The 18,058-nt window shown below is 33.1% G+C and overlaps 2 protein-coding genes across 10 annotated transcripts in view; both read right to left on the bottom strand.

The window, feature by feature from the left end:
* Positions 1–14,144, bottom strand: part of LOC148600108 (endoplasmic reticulum disulfide reductase DNAJC10-like) — a 34,064-nt gene extending 19,920 nt beyond the window's left edge. The window contains exons 1-11 of the mRNA XM_088557463.1: positions 14,029–14,144; positions 11,883–12,120; positions 11,204–11,372; positions 8,208–8,258; positions 7,499–7,584; positions 7,223–7,348; positions 6,533–6,683; positions 5,668–5,711; positions 4,263–4,385; positions 3,246–3,335; positions 2,367–2,486 (exon numbers count right to left, since the gene is read on the bottom strand). Of these exons, the coding sequence (XP_088413589.1) occupies positions 2,367–2,486; positions 3,246–3,335; positions 4,263–4,385; positions 5,668–5,711; positions 6,533–6,683; positions 7,223–7,348; positions 7,499–7,584; positions 8,208–8,258; positions 11,204–11,372; positions 11,883–12,083 (1,161 nt within the window). The 5' untranslated portion in view covers positions 12,084–12,120; positions 14,029–14,144. The remainder of the gene's footprint in view (positions 1–2,366; positions 2,487–3,245; positions 3,336–4,262; positions 4,386–5,667; positions 5,712–6,532; positions 6,684–7,222; positions 7,349–7,498; positions 7,585–8,207; positions 8,259–11,203; positions 11,373–11,882; positions 12,121–14,028) is intronic.
* LOC148600104 (uncharacterized) overlaps positions 1–18,058 on the bottom strand; it is a 319,707-nt gene that overhangs the window by 244,470 nt on the left and 57,179 nt on the right. The gene's annotated exons all lie outside the window — the stretch shown is intronic.

Below are 18,058 nucleotides of genomic sequence, written 5' to 3'. Positions count from 1 at the left end.
TAATCACATAAACTGATAATCACATAATACTAATAAAAAGGCCAAAATTACAAGATAAAATTTTACGCAGGAGTGGAATGCAATTCTTTACGTTGCTCTTGTTTCATAAGTTTTAATATTTTGTATCTGTTTAGGAGATAGAGTTACAGCAGTTTATAAAATCCCAGTGATTTTCCAACCCTTATTTTGAAGCCAAAATTTTGGCCCATTCATATAGAGAAATTTTCAAATTTACCAATTTCAGCAGGGAAATTCCTTATTGCGACTTTATACATCATATCAAAATTTGTACATGATTAAATGGGATATTTGTAAGATGTTAAAAACCTCACTTTACTCTACTGTATCAATTTTGTGGTCCTCGTGGACTTCAATGCAATGAAAACTATAATAGTCTTCATCAAGTATTTTAATTAGAAATTATTTTTATTAAAGTACTAAAGTACAGCAAAAATGCTCCTACCCTCATGTACATAGATTGTTTCCCAATTTTTACGCACTTTTTCCCAATTGCAAGGGCCCTCTACCACTTCCCCAAAAAAATAGAAATTTCATTAAATTAACCAAACCTGATTTTCAGAAGCAGACAAACTGAACAAAAATGGTCCAAAATGAACTAAATATACTCAATAGCAATACAAAATTTCTTATACAGCCACATACACAAAAGCATCTAGTCCTATACATATGACTTTGCGCTGACATTTTTCAACAAGGTGGAGTTGTTGTCTCTTTGACAAATTCAACACTTCCCCAAAAAAATAGAAATTTCATTAAATTAACCAAACTTGATTTTCAGAAGCAGACAAACTGAACAAAAATGGTCCAAAATGAACTAAATATACTCAATAGCAATACAAAATTTCTTATACAGCCACATACACAAAAGCATCTAGTCCTATACATATGACTTTGCGCTGACATTTTTCAACAAGGTGGAGTTGTTGTCTCTTTGACAAATTCAACATATCCGTTCTCCTTATATGTTACTCTCATAAGAGTTGCGTCTTCAGGGGTTGACAGATACATGTCCTTTTTTTTTGCATTGAATTTTGGACCAAAACAAAGAATTTAATGAAAGGTAAATTCAAGGACATAGAAAATATTTAAATTTCATTGTGCCAATGAAAGAAAAATAATAGGATAATTAATTGGAAAAAGTGAATAACCAAAATATTATCACACATGCTAAAGAACGCCTAGCTTTAACGAGTGGGCGGAACTTGTTCCAGTCTCGAGTTAAAATCCTCGAGCGTTCTTGGCACATGTGATCATATTTTGGTCAAATAGTGTCAGAGGAGAAGATTTTTTTAAAGAAATAACATTAAAAATATTAAAAAAAACCTCAAAAAGGGCAATAACTCCATCTTGGTTCAATGGAAAAAAACGAAAATTTGACTATGGGTAGATCTCATCATGCTGAACAGTTCTTATGTCATCAGAATTTGGCTAAACCTAATGGTTTCAGAGAAAATGAAGAAAAACTACTCTCTGACCCCTATGTTCTATTTTTAGTATTGGCAGCCATATTTTTTGACAGATCAAAAATTCCAAAACCAGTTCCATGCAGTTTTCCTACAGGAACATTCACACCAACTTTGGTTTCAATTGGTCAAGTAGTGTCAGAGGAGAAGAGTTTTGAAAAATTGCTAAAGACAACTGACAATGACACTACGACAATGGATGCCAGGTGACCTTATAAAGGAAAAAAAGGTCAAACCTGAGTTTCAGTCAGACAAGACAGAAATCTATTTTGTAAAGACTGGATTAAGTACCTGGATTGGGCTGGCTAACTTTCACCATTGCTGGGATAAAGTACACAAGAGATCAACTTTGTTAATTTTTAGTGCCTTGAAAGAACTTCAGCATTGCTCGCAGACGAATGTGAACTGTCAGTCTTTCCGAAGGTTCGTTGGACTGGCGGATATCACCGGTAAAAATGTGACAGGACTGGTAAAAAAAATTTTAAACGTCAAACCAGAAGTCCGGAAATTTCTGATATTAGTCATTCCTGATTCAGGTCAAAATGGACGATAAAACTTGGTTTGGTACTGAAAATAGTATGTCATTACAGGACTGAATGTCCTGAAAAAAAAACTGAACCTTTGGAAAGACTAAACTGTGTCACAGGTAAGCTCAGAGTGAGTACCTGAATACTTTTCAAGCATTGCCATCAACAAGGGACCATTTATGAAGAGAAAAGCCTTTTCAAGTTCTAGATTGAGAAAGAGAAGCTGCATCATGCTTTAGATTTATTACTGCCCCTGGAACACCAATAACAAACGAATAAGATCTACACTAAACATTTGCATTTCTTGTTGTGGTTACAAGAGAGATTAAGCTGTGTTAAGCATTAGGCTTAGTACCTGAATACCTTCCAGCATTGCTGGTAGTTTTCTCAACTCTATATCCTCACTCCCATCTCCTTCCACAAAATGTACCAGCCACGGATTATTCTGTCCAGTTAATAGGTTGTCTATAATTTTCTAAAAAAGAAATGTTAGCCTTATTAATGCCTTTACAAATTTGTCTTAAACCAAGAAAAAGGCCATATAACTATTCATAACATTGATATTCAGTATTTTAATACAGTTACAGGTGAAATCAGTTACAGCTGAGAAGAATACTCAAACTTATAGATTCAAATAACTATGGAATTTTAAAAAATTCAAAGGATTTTGAAAATGTCACCGGAAAAGAAATTTATAAATTTGTATGGGGTGCTGTTAGATCATACATGCAGTGACAGAACGGAACAGTCACTAGATTAGATGTTGTTTTACAAAGTGCAGGAAAGTTTATAGTAACTAGCACATTTTTATAGCTTCATTAAGAAATATTGTGAGCAAGCTCACAGAAGTGCTATCCTCCATGCACATAAGATTGGAAGTTTATCTTTTGCCCTTAGCACCTAGCAATAATAATTCTCTACTTTGTACATCATCATATAATGCTTAGTCTTCATTTCAATTTCATTAAAATCCATAAAATGGTTGAAATGGATTTGCTTTTATTCTGACTGGCTTTTGAACATGAAAAGTCCTTTTAAGTTTGGCTTTCTCTCAATGCATACATCGAAAAAAAAATTTTTTGTTAATTACTGTACACCTCCATGTAATGCCAAACCTCTATAATGTAGTTAAGTAAAATTCCATTGAATAGTTTAGGAATCGTGTTATCTAGATACTTTTACAGATGGACAGACCATAAACATCTTGTTTATGACTGGCTTAAAGATCATTTACCTGCATATCTCTAGCATCCAACTGATCAACATCTGGTAACCATGACAACACAGTATGGGCTATCTCCTGGGCATTCAAACTGCTGACTTTCTGTACATAATTTAAAAAACTGAAGTTAGTGTGAATATTCACCTAATAACATGAAAAAGACAATATGACAAAACTTTAGTGTTTATAGTCAACTTTCTTAAAAATTGAAAAGTTATATGTCAGAAAGCTACAATTATAATACACTGTAAACGAATCAATATTCGTTGTGTACTAATTTTCGCTATTTTCGTGGTGGAATGAAAACTGTGAAATGAAATTTTAACACCATATAACACATATAAACAAAAACTGACACCCACAATATGTTCATTTGATAAAATCGCCTGGATATAGCTAAAATATTGCTGCTCGGGCATTAAACCCCAGCAGTCAATCAATCAGTCATTACATTTGTTTGGTAATTAAAAGAAAAAAAAAAATATGGATTTATAACTTTTTAAAGCTCCAAATCAATGGTCTACTTGATTAAACTCAAAAGTCCTCAACAGTCAATGTATATATTTGAAAGTCAAGGACCTGGATAAATGAAATTTCGATGGTCCTCGTGAATTGGTGAAATAGATATTTGGTGTGTCTAATCGAATGGAATATTTGAACTTTTTCCATATATGCTCAACAAGAATATATAAACATTGTTGATGGAACAAACAAAACTGTGTCTGACACTGCCTTTAGACTGACACATTATGCTATGACTGTAATTCCTAGGTCAGTAATTGGGGTTCCTAGGCCTTGGACAACTATTAATTACCCTATTTATACACCTGGTCCATGCTCCCAGTTTTTAGTGGAGTCTGAGTTTCTCATTTACTTTTGTGACTTTGTATTATTTTGGTTATTTTATGTTCTTTGTTGTGTGTCTTGTTTTCCATGTCTGGTCTTAGTCCATGGATAACATTCCTTTGATTTTCGCTAGAGTCTTGGTTCCCTTGATTATTCTTGAACCCCTGATACCCAGATACCAACCTTTCCTTCCCCTTTCTCTACGCTTCCAGCTGTATAGAAATATGTCCCTACTTCTACTCCCAATGTTTCACACAGCTGCTCCCTGTATCTACAGTTAACTGTACCAACATTCACTAAATCTGCCTGTAAAATTAAAATCACATACATAACTGAAAGATGAAACCATTCCTACCAAAATACAACAAAACTTAAAAGAACAATCAACCATCTTTATCCAATTTCATTATCTGGGATTTCAGACAAAAATCATATTTATCAAAATTATTATCTGCTATTTCAGACAAAAACCATCTTTACCCAATTTCATTAAATGGCATTTCAGACAAAACCATCTTTATCCAATTCCATTATGTGGGATTTCAGACAAAAACCATCTCTATCCAATTTCATTATCTGGGATTTCATATTTATCCAATTTCATTGCCAGGGATTTCAGACAAAAACCATCTTTATCCAATTTCATTATCTGGGATTTCAGACAATTTATGAAATTTCTGTTTTTAAAGTACAGTTTTACTTGTAACATCACAATAATTTCTGAATTTAAGTAGCACTCCAGCTAAGGATCACGCAAAATGTGATTCATGGGTAAAATGGCTACATATTTTTATTTTTGATGTTTTGTTTGAAATGTCATAGTAAACAGAAATAAACATGTGGTTTTTCATATCATATAAACCGTGCTCTTAGGAGATAAATATTATATAGAATACACTGTAGATTTCAAAATTAAGGGAGATAACTCTGTAAATGGTGCTCAAATACAATAGAATCTACTGTATTTTCAATGTTGATTATCTCCTAAGAGCAGGCAGATTTGAATGAATAATTACACATTTCATAATATACACCCATAAAACAACTTAATTACAAAAATAAAAATATGTAGCCTTTTATGGGGTGTATCACATTTTTCAGATTTTGCATGATTCTTACAAAGACAGCTACTTAAAATATGACCAGTGATCTAGGATTTCTGTTTCCTGTCAGTTGAAATTTTGGTAACAGACATTATCAGTTGAAGTTTCAAAAGGATTTGTAAAGAATTTGTAAAGCTCATGAATGTATTTTGTGTGTGGGAAAGTTTTAATGTTCTTGTCAAGATTTCTACTGAAAACTAGTTTTCTATTTAATCCTAGGTCACTGATGTAAGGTTTAGCGCAGGATTAACAGTGTAACAGTGTTCTAGGATTTCACTTTCCCGTCACCTGAGGCAAGTGCAATTTTGGTATTTTTATGCTCCACTTTCCATTTGGCAAGTAGAAAATTTGAATTTTTGAAAGGATTTGTAAAATTCAGAAATCAGAATTTAACTGTGGGAAAGTTAATCTTCATTTACAGTTTTCTCATAGAAACCTAGAATTCTGAAAATCCTAGAACACAGCGTTATACATGTAAGTCTTACCAGTATAGCAGCTAATTTGATTCTTGTTGTAGAAGACAGACAGTCTAAAATGAAAACAATAAACAGCTATGTTAAAGCAGATAGACAATTCAAAGTTAATTTTCAGTTCTTAGGCCATTTCTATGAAATTCAAAATTATTTAAAAATCTTTTAATTGTCCAATAAGAGTGGAAGGGTATTTTTAACTCTGTTCATAGTCAAAAAAAATATGAAGGATGTGTTTCATTGTTTTGTTTTATTGAGATAGCAAGGGCAATAACTCTTACAAGGAGTCTGAAGACTTTTGTAGTCCTAATAATATGGATCATTTCAGCTATTGAAAGAATTTGGATAAACCTAACAGTTTTTGGAGATATATGTGAAAACTACTGTCTGACCCCTATATACCACCAAAAGAGACTTGAGAGATTCTGAAAACAAAGAAATGATATTCAATTGGCCTTTTAAGTACTACTAGTCCCAGGACAAAAATATGTGAAAGTAATGAAAACAAACGGATCACTCCTTCCATGAAGATTATGACTGCAAACAAAGTAATTAAAATCTTTTATTTAATAATTCAGGTGTTTTGAAATTGAAGTCATTATAAATGGAATTTAAAAATCAGTTTAAAACAGACATGTCATCTACTCATATTTCAAAGTGAGAATTAATCCCATAGAACCTATTTATGCCTTATTTTCACAATTTTCTTCAAAATATTTTGAAAATAATAAAACAAGACTAGTAATGATATCCTCAGGGACTACCAATTATATAGTTGAGGTAAGTTCTAAAAATCTCAGGTGGTTTGCTAAAAACAGGGCAGTTAATTTTTAAATCTCAAAAAAATACACAAGTATGAATATAAAGGGAGATAACTTACCACCACTATCACCACAGAATGTTATGAGCCAAGGTAGCCCATTGTCTTCAATCTGTCCTTCTGTCTGTATCTCGTGTACATCAGCCTGAACCATCTTCAATGCAAACTTCAATAATTGCCTCCTTGATCTGTCACCCATATATTTTTCACCCTGGAAATCAAATTTCATAAACCTTTAATGGTATAAAAAATTAAATACATATATATAACCTAAGAAACTATGATTAAAACTTTCTGGAAACCAACAAATCAAAGTCCCATAACTTCTGTAAAAATTGTCAAATCAAAAATGGAAGAAGGGGTAATAAGATATTTGAGAAGTTCACTGAAACCTGTCTAAAGAGAAAAAACCCTAAATAAATCGAACACTCGCCTACACCTGACACATTTTTAAAATTTCATCAAATCTGTTTAAATGTATTTTGAACCTGGCTCAACTGATTATGTTGTACCTGTCCAAACCAAACTAACTATAAAGGTTTAAATGGGGATCATTTTATATATGATCTCTAACAACAATAAATAATTTCAACAAAATCCAACTGCTGATCACAAAGGAGTAACACCCACAGAGTCCAAAGAGACTGATGAATAAAGATATTTAAGACACATTAATGCCATTACAAAGCTCCTCTGATGGTTCTGTAGGGGGACAACAAAATAACCATTTAAAATTTAGAGATGACTTACAGATGGATACATGACTAGTGTTGGATAAGATCTGATTCCCTGCATTCTACAGAGTTGCCAGTCATCTTCACAGTTGACTGCACCAATACGGATCACACCTTCTAGCTCTTGAGCTACCTCTCGCCACTGTAAATGTTCAATAAGAAAATTACATGGAGTTTTTTTCCCTTCATTTTTTCTCATAATTTGTTACAAAAATCAGAATAAATTAATGAAAACTCAATTATTTTTAAGGAAATTAAATAGGCCATATACAAAAAATAATTGAAAACATACCGTAGGAGCTAAATCATGGCAATGTCCACAGTGGGGAGAGTAGTAATTGATAAACCACACATCATCTGTTCCTTCTACTGATTGCTCTGTAAAATGTATCCATTGGACAATCATATAACAAGGGTTAACTTAAAATTTTGGCTTGGAGTTACAGGATAATTATTGGTAGCTAATATGTATAGTTCTTTACAGTCATGGTAAAAATTTTAGTAGCCCACACCAAATTTTAGGGGCCATCGGCAAGTGGGCCTCTTCTAATTTCCAACCATGTATAATCAGTAGCAGTAGAAATATTATATATCTGTTTTTATGCAATTTGTACTTGATTCAATTGTTCTACCAGTTAAATTTCTGAAGACAGTGATAGCTTCTTATGGTACTGACTACATCATCAGTTATAAATAGGCTTTAGTTTTTAAAGTCTTGACTTAAAATATTACAAATATATCCCTATTGCAATCACTGTGAGACTGGTGAAATTCAAAGCTGCAAACATCCCTCTTTTTACTGTCGCCCCATAGTCTATACCCTTATATTCAGAATCAAACTCTACTATTTAGTCTATTATATGAAATTGGTCTCATGAATGTTTCATACTTCTGGACATTGGAGCATTCAAGTTTGTTTACTAAAATCAGTTCTATTTTTGACTGTTCAGAGTTCATGTGGTGTTCTATCTGGTTATTTATACAATAAGTGGAGTACTTACCAAAATCAGATCTACTAAGTGTTATTATCTCTTTATCATCATCATAAATACCTAAAAGTAAAATAAAACTATAACTTGTAAAGTGTTTACGGGGGTTATTTCAGATTGGACAATGTGTCATTTCTCTTATAATGAAAAAATGGCACAGATAAGAATGACCTATTTATGAGACTTGCTCCTGTACCCATTACTGACGAATCAAAAGGGTCATTGAGACTTGCTCCTGTACCCATTACTGATGAATCAAAACGGTCATTGAGACTTGCTCCTGTACCCATTACTGACGAATCAAAAGGGTCATTGAGACTTGCTCCTGTACCCATTACTGATGAATCAAAACGGTCATTGAGACTTGCTCCTGTACCCATTACTGACGAATCAAAAGGGTCATTGAGACTTGCTCCTGTACCCATTACTGACGAATCAAAACAGTCATTGAGACTTGCTCCTGTACCCATTACTGACGAATCAAAAGGGTCATTGAGACTTGCTCCTGTACCCATTACTGATGAATCAAAAGGGTCATTGACCAATGAGATCAGCATTCAAAATTAATTACTAGACTTAAACTAAATCATTCACAATCTACTACAAAGCCATGTCATGAAAATTTTGCTTACACTGTGAAGAAATCCAAAGGAGTATCATATTACATACTAATTAGGGCTATTCCATAATTAATTGTGAATCTATTGAAATTTGAAGGGTGGTGGTTATTTAAGATAGTTAGCCCTGACATATCGATCAAAATTGTATGCATGGTGGGGTCAAATAAAAAAATGCCTCCTGACCACCCATACATTTACATTGTATTTCTGGAATTACCCTTACTATCCTTTATAGGAGTGTGACCAAAAAGTTTCTCCTGGTAAAGTTGGGTTATATAAGTGCAATATTTCTTTTCTCTTGCAGGAAAGCCATCAGGACAAACACAAATTATGATGCAGGTTAAATACATAACAAAATTTTAAAGACTCAAAGTCAATGCTATGCTAGAGCTTGCCAAAACTAAGCACACGTTTTGTATCCTGCTAGAACTCTAACAAATAGGCTTCTGGAACAGGGTTATGTTGCTACAAGATTGAAGTCATCACTACAGAAGTTTTATGGCTGTCATCATAAACTCGTGGATCGTTATGGTGTATCCATCAGCACCACGAAAACTGATTTATTCAATGGGTCATAGTTTTCCTTTCCTTGTTTGTCTACCCTGGACTTGACTTTTTTTTTTGACCGGTGCACCTGGTCCATGCTCCCAGTTTTTAGTGCAGTCCGAGTTGCTCATTTACTTTTGTTACTTTGTATGTATGATTTTAGTTACTTTATGTTCTTTGTTGTATACGTCTGTTTTCCATGCCTGGTCCTTGTCCCTAGATTACATTCCTTTGATTACCACTATAACCTTGCTTCCCTTGATTACTCTCTCTTATATCATTGTACATATGAAAATGTTATAAAACTTAACTTGAAGAGCTCCTATTTTAAGTCAAACTGTAATTAATCTACCGTATTTTGGTGTGTATAGTGCACATTTACATGTATGTATTGTGCTCAGTGTAATTTTGAAGGTCTATACGTGTGAAAAAAAAGTTTTTTAGACTTAGGTTGCAGTAAAATTTTGTAAGACAAAAAAAAATCAATATTTCACACTTGATCGGTCAATTTATTTACCTTGATACGGTATTTCCTATGAAAATGTGAAGGAAAGATACTTCTATGCACATTAAAACATCATGTAAACATCAGTGGATACATAAATTGGATAATTTTAATTTCCAAGCATGATAAAATTGACACAGGATGTATAAAATGGCTTATAAAAAAAAAATCGAAAGTCTTGAAAATCGGACAAATTTGTAACTCAAATTTCACAACTTTTCATTTAAAAACATACTTTTAAAAAGAAAATTGTAAGAAACAATCAAAATAAGTATCAGAATAATCATTTTCAGCTGTAAAAGCATTTGATAAGGAGGGTTTGACAAACAAGGAATTACTTACTTTTTGGTTTTTAGTTGTTTCATATTAATTTCTAACCATGCTTTATAAGGAAAAATTGTACAACCTTTGTTTGAAACATGTTATTAAGTCTTTTGTACATGATTTGAAAAAAAAATATCACTTAAAATTTAATACTTAAAGATGTATTTGATGATTAGATAAAATTTCTTTCAGTAACATTTCACTTCTGGTTTGTTTGTTTACATTATGCAATGTCTTTTCACGAACCATTGTCTTTAATTTCATGGCAAATTTTTATGTACTGATGTATAATATGCACCCCCTTGTTCTGGAAATAATTTCTATGTAAAAATGTGTGCATAATACACACCAAAATACGGTAAGTAGCCCTCTTACTAAGAATCATGCAAAATATGAAAAATGTGATACATCCCAAAAAAGGCTACATATTTTTATCTTTGAAATTAAGTTGTTTTATGAGTCTATACTATAACATGTGAAATTATTCATTCAAATCTGCCTGCTCCTAGGAGATAATTAACATTGAAAATCTAATAGATTCTATTGTATTCGAATGTCATTTATATAGTTATCTCACTTAATTTTAAAAATCTGCAGTGCATTCTATATCATTTTTATCATGGGTTATATGAAAAAATGAATATTAATTTTTGTTTACTATGGCAATTCAAACAAAATATCAAAAATGAAAATATGTAGGTTTTTTACCCATGAATTACATTTTGCATTATTCTTAGCTAGAATGCTACTTAATTGCATACATTTTGCAGCACATCGCCATGCTCGCTGGGTGAGAATACTGATATTTATATACTGTGATAGTATTATTGTTTGTGGGGTACCAATTTTCATGGTTTCTGTGTGTTTGGTAAACCGTGAAATTTGGTTCCAAACAAGGAAATTTCAGATTCATTTGTATGATTTAGTTTTCAAATTCATGAAATCAAGAATATATGAACTAGTCATATTCCCCTAAGCCATGAAAATTTGTACTGAAAAATTTAAGTACTTACCAAATTCTTCTTGATAAAATTTCCAACTTTCATATCTATTTCCGCCATGGAAATCATCTTTTAGACCCTCTTCACCATGCAGATCATACTTCTTTCTCAAATCTTCATCTTTCAGAACTTCATAAGCTCTATTAATTTTGAGAAAATTGTCATGTGCTTCAGGGTCATCCTATAAAAATATGAGCAAAGGCTACTTCAGCAAAAAATAACTTTACTATAGTTTTTCAATTTGTACACAGCATAAGTTCATGGGAAACTCATGTGATTGAGATTCATACGAAATTCACATGAACATCATGTGATTTTGTATGCTCAAATAACTAAACATAATACAACAAAATTGTTTTTGAGGTTCTTGTGAAAATTATATCTTTTATACTCATTCAAGGTAGTGAATGAATATGTATATAACTAGTAAACAAAATTTAATTACTTCAAGGTTTGTTTTTAAATTTTTACATGAACATGTATTCACTCAGTCATTGATAATGTTGCTGGTAAACTCTTTATAAGGACATTTGTACATGTACTGTATTAATGAAAACAAATTCTTCAAATAAAATACACTTACATGTATATTATATATCTTAAAGCACTGTGATATCTATCATGTATCTGTTAGACTGTTATTAAGAAGGATGTTGCTAAATCTATTTTAAAATTTGAAAATTCCAAATACCTGATTTTTATCTGGATGCATGGTAATGGCAAGTTTCTTAAATGCCTGTCTTATTTCTTTGGTGCTAGCACTTTGTTGTACTCCCAACAGTTCATAGAAATCCTCAGCATTTACAATTGTCAATAAACAGAAAAATGCCACTATCATCTTTAAAAAGAAAACTTTAACAGTTTTGTGGTCGATACACATACTAGACTGCATATTTACTGCCTCTAAAACCAAGTTAGCTTTCAAGTATCTGAAAAAAATGGCAACATTAAATTTTATGATTCTCTCCAAAAATTAAATCTTAATTCTTAAGATCATCACAGCTCTGATACAATGAAAATCAGGATATTATTCATAAAAATTTCAAGAATGCAAACAGATCCTGAAACTTTGCTAAATGCTTTTTTATACACTATACTATGCACATGACAACAGAAGCAAAATTATTGATTCCTTAGGGTTCCATATATTTTGTCACTGAGATTTTTGGTTGAACCATATCCTGTATCTACATTTGTAGATATGATTCACTCAAGTCAACTGGTATGCACTAGGGATACTACACAGTGGGAATCCAGGAATTTTTAAAATTCTAACTTTCCACAGGAAAGTTCCACATGAAAATCTGCTTTCCATTTATCAAAATATGCTTTCAAACTTAAAATATCATATAAAAAATTCTCGCATTTAGTTCACTTCCAAAAAAATATTTTTTGATAATAGCATATAAATAAGTTTTTAATTTTGTCTATCGTTTTGTCAAGCATTCCAAAGATTTTCAAACACTTCACTCTGAGTAACTAATGTGATTGAAACTCTTGACATCGAAGTATTGGTTGGAATTTAGTGAATGTCCAGTAGTTTACATTTTGTATAATTAACTGTTAAAGTGATTAACTAAATCCCTTTTGGGATTCAGTATCCACAGCCATTTTCTGATTTGGCCGCCCACTGAGCTGCCAAATCAGCAGATAGCTCCGGACACTGAATCCCAATAGGGATTAGTGACTAACATGTAAAGTACAGTCATCAAACTGTTGAGGGATATCACTGGAAATAATATGACAGGACTGGCAAAAATATCTGGAACACCAGACTGGAAGTCTAGAAAATTTCTGATATTAGTGATTCCAAATTCAGGTCAAGTGGACAGTAAAACTTAGTTTGGTCCTGAAAATAGAATGTCATCACAGACTCAAGACTGAATGTCCTGAAAAAAAATGAATCTTTGCCTTTGCCTTTGGAAAGACTGACACTACTATAGTCGGCGTCACATAAATAACATACTGTTAAAATTTGAATAAAAATATTTTCTACGACTTTATTGACACCTACCGTCGTTTAAATTGTCTTAAATGACTTGCTCATTCGTTTAGCCAAACGGCTTCTCCCTAAACATTGAATCGTTAAATTCCGGTCAGATTTTAATTCTAGGTGGCAATATTTACATTGTAAAAAGTCGGCCATGTTTACAGTGATCGGGTTGCTAGGAGATGTTGTTTACGTTTAAATGGTTTGTCCAAAAACCGAAGAACCCAGAATGCAATTCGGCGTTATTTCGGATATCTCGGATTTATTTTACGCGAACAACGTATAATACCGAGAAATTGATCAAGCAGACGATTGTCACCGGAGTTCGACGGGAACTTACGCACTTCGTTTGTAAACAAATCGTCCCGTAAAAACCAACATGGCGGATATTAGTATGGGATTTTCCCGTAAGGATTTGTTACGCATGATTTAAGCTAATAAGCGACTTGTTTTTGAGAAGCTGTTTGGCTAAACGAATGAGCAAGTCATTTAAGACAATTTAAACGACGGTTGATGTCAATAAAGTCGTAGAAAATATTTTTATTCAAATTTTAACAGTATGTTATTTATGTGACGCCGAGTATAGTGACAGTACATAGTCCAGATACTCATGACGTTTGTAGGGGCATTTTTTAATCGGACATTTATGCCTCACTGGCGACAAAGCAAAATAAAAAGTAGCCTACCAAGACGGCATGATGCATTTTAGAGTTAGAGTCTAACTTAGACTGTCAAAAAATGAAAAATCGAATTATTATTTCATTTGCATTTTTTGCGAAAAGATGGAACTACGAAATAAACTGAATTAAATCATAAATGTTTGTAATTTTTTGTGTAACCGATCTACCTATAGTGCGAAGAGTAAAAAGTTTATGAGTTCCTAATAAAGGGAACATCCAACTGTTCAAAAAGCTGTCTGCATGTGGATCAAAACACCGGATGTTGTCAACACGTGTATTTGAGTATGCGCATTTTGACTTCCGTACTAATGATCAACTCGATCCACATTACTTCATCCCTATCCTACTAGATGCATATTTTTATTTTCTTTTTATTCCCATAAAAATGTTGTCAAAGACACAGTATTTCCCGATTCTAACATTGAATACTTACAAATAAACTTGATATTTCTAATATAATTGCCGAGTATAACTGCTAAGATTAAAGTTTTATTGCCATACTAACGAAAAAAGGGAAAGTATTCAATATTTTTTTTAAAGATAGTCTAAGCTTTTGGGATTCGGCGCTGGAGATATTTTTGTTTGACTACCACCTGACCAGCCGAATCTCCTTAACACTCTTAAAATTGTATTGTGGAATCCAATTATATCCCTATCGATAGTGTCTAAGCTTGATAAAGGCCATTTAGCCGAGAGAGAGAAAAAAACATTCACTACAAAATACAATTTAGTAAATATAAGAAAGTGATCATTGAGTCAATCTAGAAATCAGTTATAGACCCTTTTGTGGTAGCATGCTCAATATACACTTCCGCGAGGTAGGGCTTGGGTAGAACAACAGAATTTTCCTTGCGGAAGTGTATATTGAGCATGCTGTACACATGCTCATCGACTATCCTACAATTAGCATACAAGGGTCTGATCTCATAAGTTTTTAGAATGGTAAAAGCACTTCAAGTTTTCAAATCTTCTTAGACGGACCTATGACCGAGTAGCCTCGGTAGCTAATCCAATAGTTCAGAAAAGGGGGAGAAGGCTAGGACCGTCTGGCCTAAAAGATGGCCACTCGATTATATCTACCAACGAAAGTTTTCAATTATAGGACATCTTTGCACAGTTATGCCGCTTTCTAAGCTAATTAGATGACATATAATCGGTTAATTTAATCAATTTCCATGGTTCATTTTATTTGTGAAGATTAATTTCATAAAGGGAAATACAACCCTAAAGTATTAACAAAGTATTGGAAACAAAAAACAAAAACCTTAAACGACACGGACGGGATTTCTAAAATACTGAGTGAAAAAAATATGTATGTTTACTACCGACTAATAGACTTAATTGTCGTAGAAAATGTTCACCCCTTCTGAAATGACAAATGCAAATTCTGTCATAATTTTGTATTTTTTTTTATAAATGTGTGTGTGTTGTTGTTTTTTTTTTGGGCCAACAAACTGGTTAGCGTTTACTCTAGCTGAGTCAACCCATAAAATCAAATCAGTTATTATCATAAGTTTTTAGAATGACCGAAAAGATCTTCCAAAGTCTCATCCATGACAGGGTATAGCTTAATTCAATGGCGACTGCAGAAATACTTAGGCTTTGCCACTGTATTAATTGCTATCTACACTTAAAAAAACATGCTCAACATTTAAAATACATTGTAGTTGGAAATGGACAAACAACGGGTATAACAGATTGAGGAAAATTTGTGTGACTCTGAAAATTTCCCTTTTTGTTACTACTGTGAAAGTATGGTGCCTATAGATGTATTCTTTATTATATAAATGCACATATTTTAGGTGCTTCATAAACGAAAATTAGAGTGTTCTAGTATTAATTAGTTAAGAATATACATTTTGTGTATTATATACCCAAAGATGCAGGATTTGAGACGGTCTAGACGCCCAAAAAATTAAAGCGTTACAATTTTCCAATTTTTATGAAAAAACTTTTCGTTGAAAGCAATTTTCATGCGCAGTATATTGTACGAGGTTAGAACCGCAACAAGTCATCAAATGGACTCTGGGACACTACACAAAATACTTAACATGCCATTATTTATTGAAAAAAAATACTGTAGTGGTTTTGACATTAAAAATATACGAGAATAAGAGTTTTTTATTGATCTTTGATTTGTTGCGAAAATATTTACCATACTTTATATATATAAGTATATGCATATGTATTGTATTCAATTGTTACCAGGAGAGGGTTAACGCTTTACGGTAGTCTTTGTCTCCTGCATAAACTCCTAGCCTCAATTTATGTTGAAAAAAAAACATTGTTTAACCTGTACGAAATGGCTTATTTTCCATGCAGTAGAAAAAGGCGTTTTCTATATTTTCTACTATACATGACAGGTATGTTGTCGTACCAGCAGACAAAGCCCAAAACAACATTGTTTTGTCTGCAAAACGTTTTACATCCAATGTTTATTATCAGAGGTAGACGTAGAAAACAATAGAAGTGATAAGTCCTATACTGCTACCACACTCTCCAAAGACGAGATTGTGGAAAACCATAAATCTGTGCTATCCTCCTTTGGTCTCTCTACCAAGGACGATGATTGTGATTTACCGTCTATGTACTGGATTCTTAAACTCCTCAAGAATCCACACAAACAACGTTTCATAGCTGGATCTGCAAAATGTACCACCAAATCTCTTTCAAAACTTTTAACTTCTATACTCACAACTGTCAAAGAGGGTCTGCAGTCGTACCACAACACTTGAACATTACTCCCGTAGTGGTATTAATTCAATGTGGATTCTGAAAAATTCGACAGCTCTTTTAGAGACAATCAGTTCAAGACTATTATCTGAATATAACAGCATTAAAACCTATGATTTTTCAACACTGTATACTTCTATTCCCCATACTCAGTTAAAATCCCGCCTTAAAAACATAATACATCGTTGTTTTTCCAAAAAGGATGGTACACCTAGATACAAATATATAGTTCTTAGTAGAGATTCCTCATACTTTGTAAGAAATAATTCCAAATCATCTTCCAAATACAGAGGAAGATGTTTACAAAATGCTGGAATTTTTAATCGACAACATATTTGTCCAGTGCGGTGGACGTGTTTTTAAAAAAAAGGTCGGTATTCCAATGGGAACAAATTGTGCTCCTTTACTTGCTGACCCATTCTTTCACTCTTATGAGGCTGACTTTATAGCTGATCTGATCCGAAAGAAGGAATATCTTTTGGCTAGATCTTTAATCTCAGTTCCCGCTATATAGATGACGTATTATCTTTAAACAATCCTAATTTCAGGGATTTGATACATCGTATCTACCCCAAGGAACTTGAGATAAGGGATACTACAGCCACTGTGAAGTCAGCCTCATATCTTGACCTACAGTTAGAAATCGATGGTAAAGGAAAACCATTGACCAAACTTTACGACAAACGTGATGACTTTTCATTCAAAATTGTCAACTTTCCTTTCATCTGTGGCAACATCCCTTCAGCACCTGCGTATGGAGTGTTCATATCATATACTCATACTTTATGCCAGTGCTTGCCGAAACTACGCAGACTTTTGATATCGCGCTAGAACTCTAACAAATAGGCTTCTGGAACAGGGTTATGTTGCTACAAGATTGAAATCATCACTACAGAAGTTTTATGGTCGTCATCATGAACTCATGGATCATTATGGTGTATCCATCTGCACCATGAAAACTGATTTATTCAACGGGTCATAGTTTTCCTTTCCTCGTTTGTCCACCCCGGACTTGACTTTTTATGAACAACTCGACGGGTGTTTCTAGAAAAGCAGAGGACGCTTACCCTACCGGTGCATCTGGTCCGTTTTTAGTGGAGTCCGAGTTGCTCATTTGCTTTTGTTACTTTGTCTGTTTTCCATATCTGGTCTTTGTCCCTGGATTACATTCTTTTGATTACCGCTATAACCTTGGTTCCCTTGGTTACTCTTGCTTGCAATCTAAATGAAACTGCTAAATGACCCCAGGTGTTTAATGCAACTTGTTGAAGCCTATAGGTTTTGATGTTAATTAGGATGAAATGACAAAATCCTAGCTTAAGGTTTCTAAGAAAGAAAGCTTTAGACTTTTGTGTTACTACATGTAAAATATGCATCAATTACGCGTACTGAAAAACTATGTAAACATTGAGGAGCTTTTGATGTAGGAGCTCATATTTTGTATTAATTATAAAATGTAATCCA

Source organism: Perna viridis, chromosome 13 (assembly GCF_037379345.1).
Source record: "Perna viridis isolate PV_CMFRI_1.1 ecotype Kerala chromosome 13, ASM3737934v1, whole genome shotgun sequence".
In the NCBI taxonomy this organism is placed as follows: Eukaryota; Metazoa; Mollusca; class Bivalvia; order Mytilida; family Mytilidae; genus Perna; species Perna viridis.
This window is presented reverse-complemented; position numbering and strand designations above follow the sequence as displayed.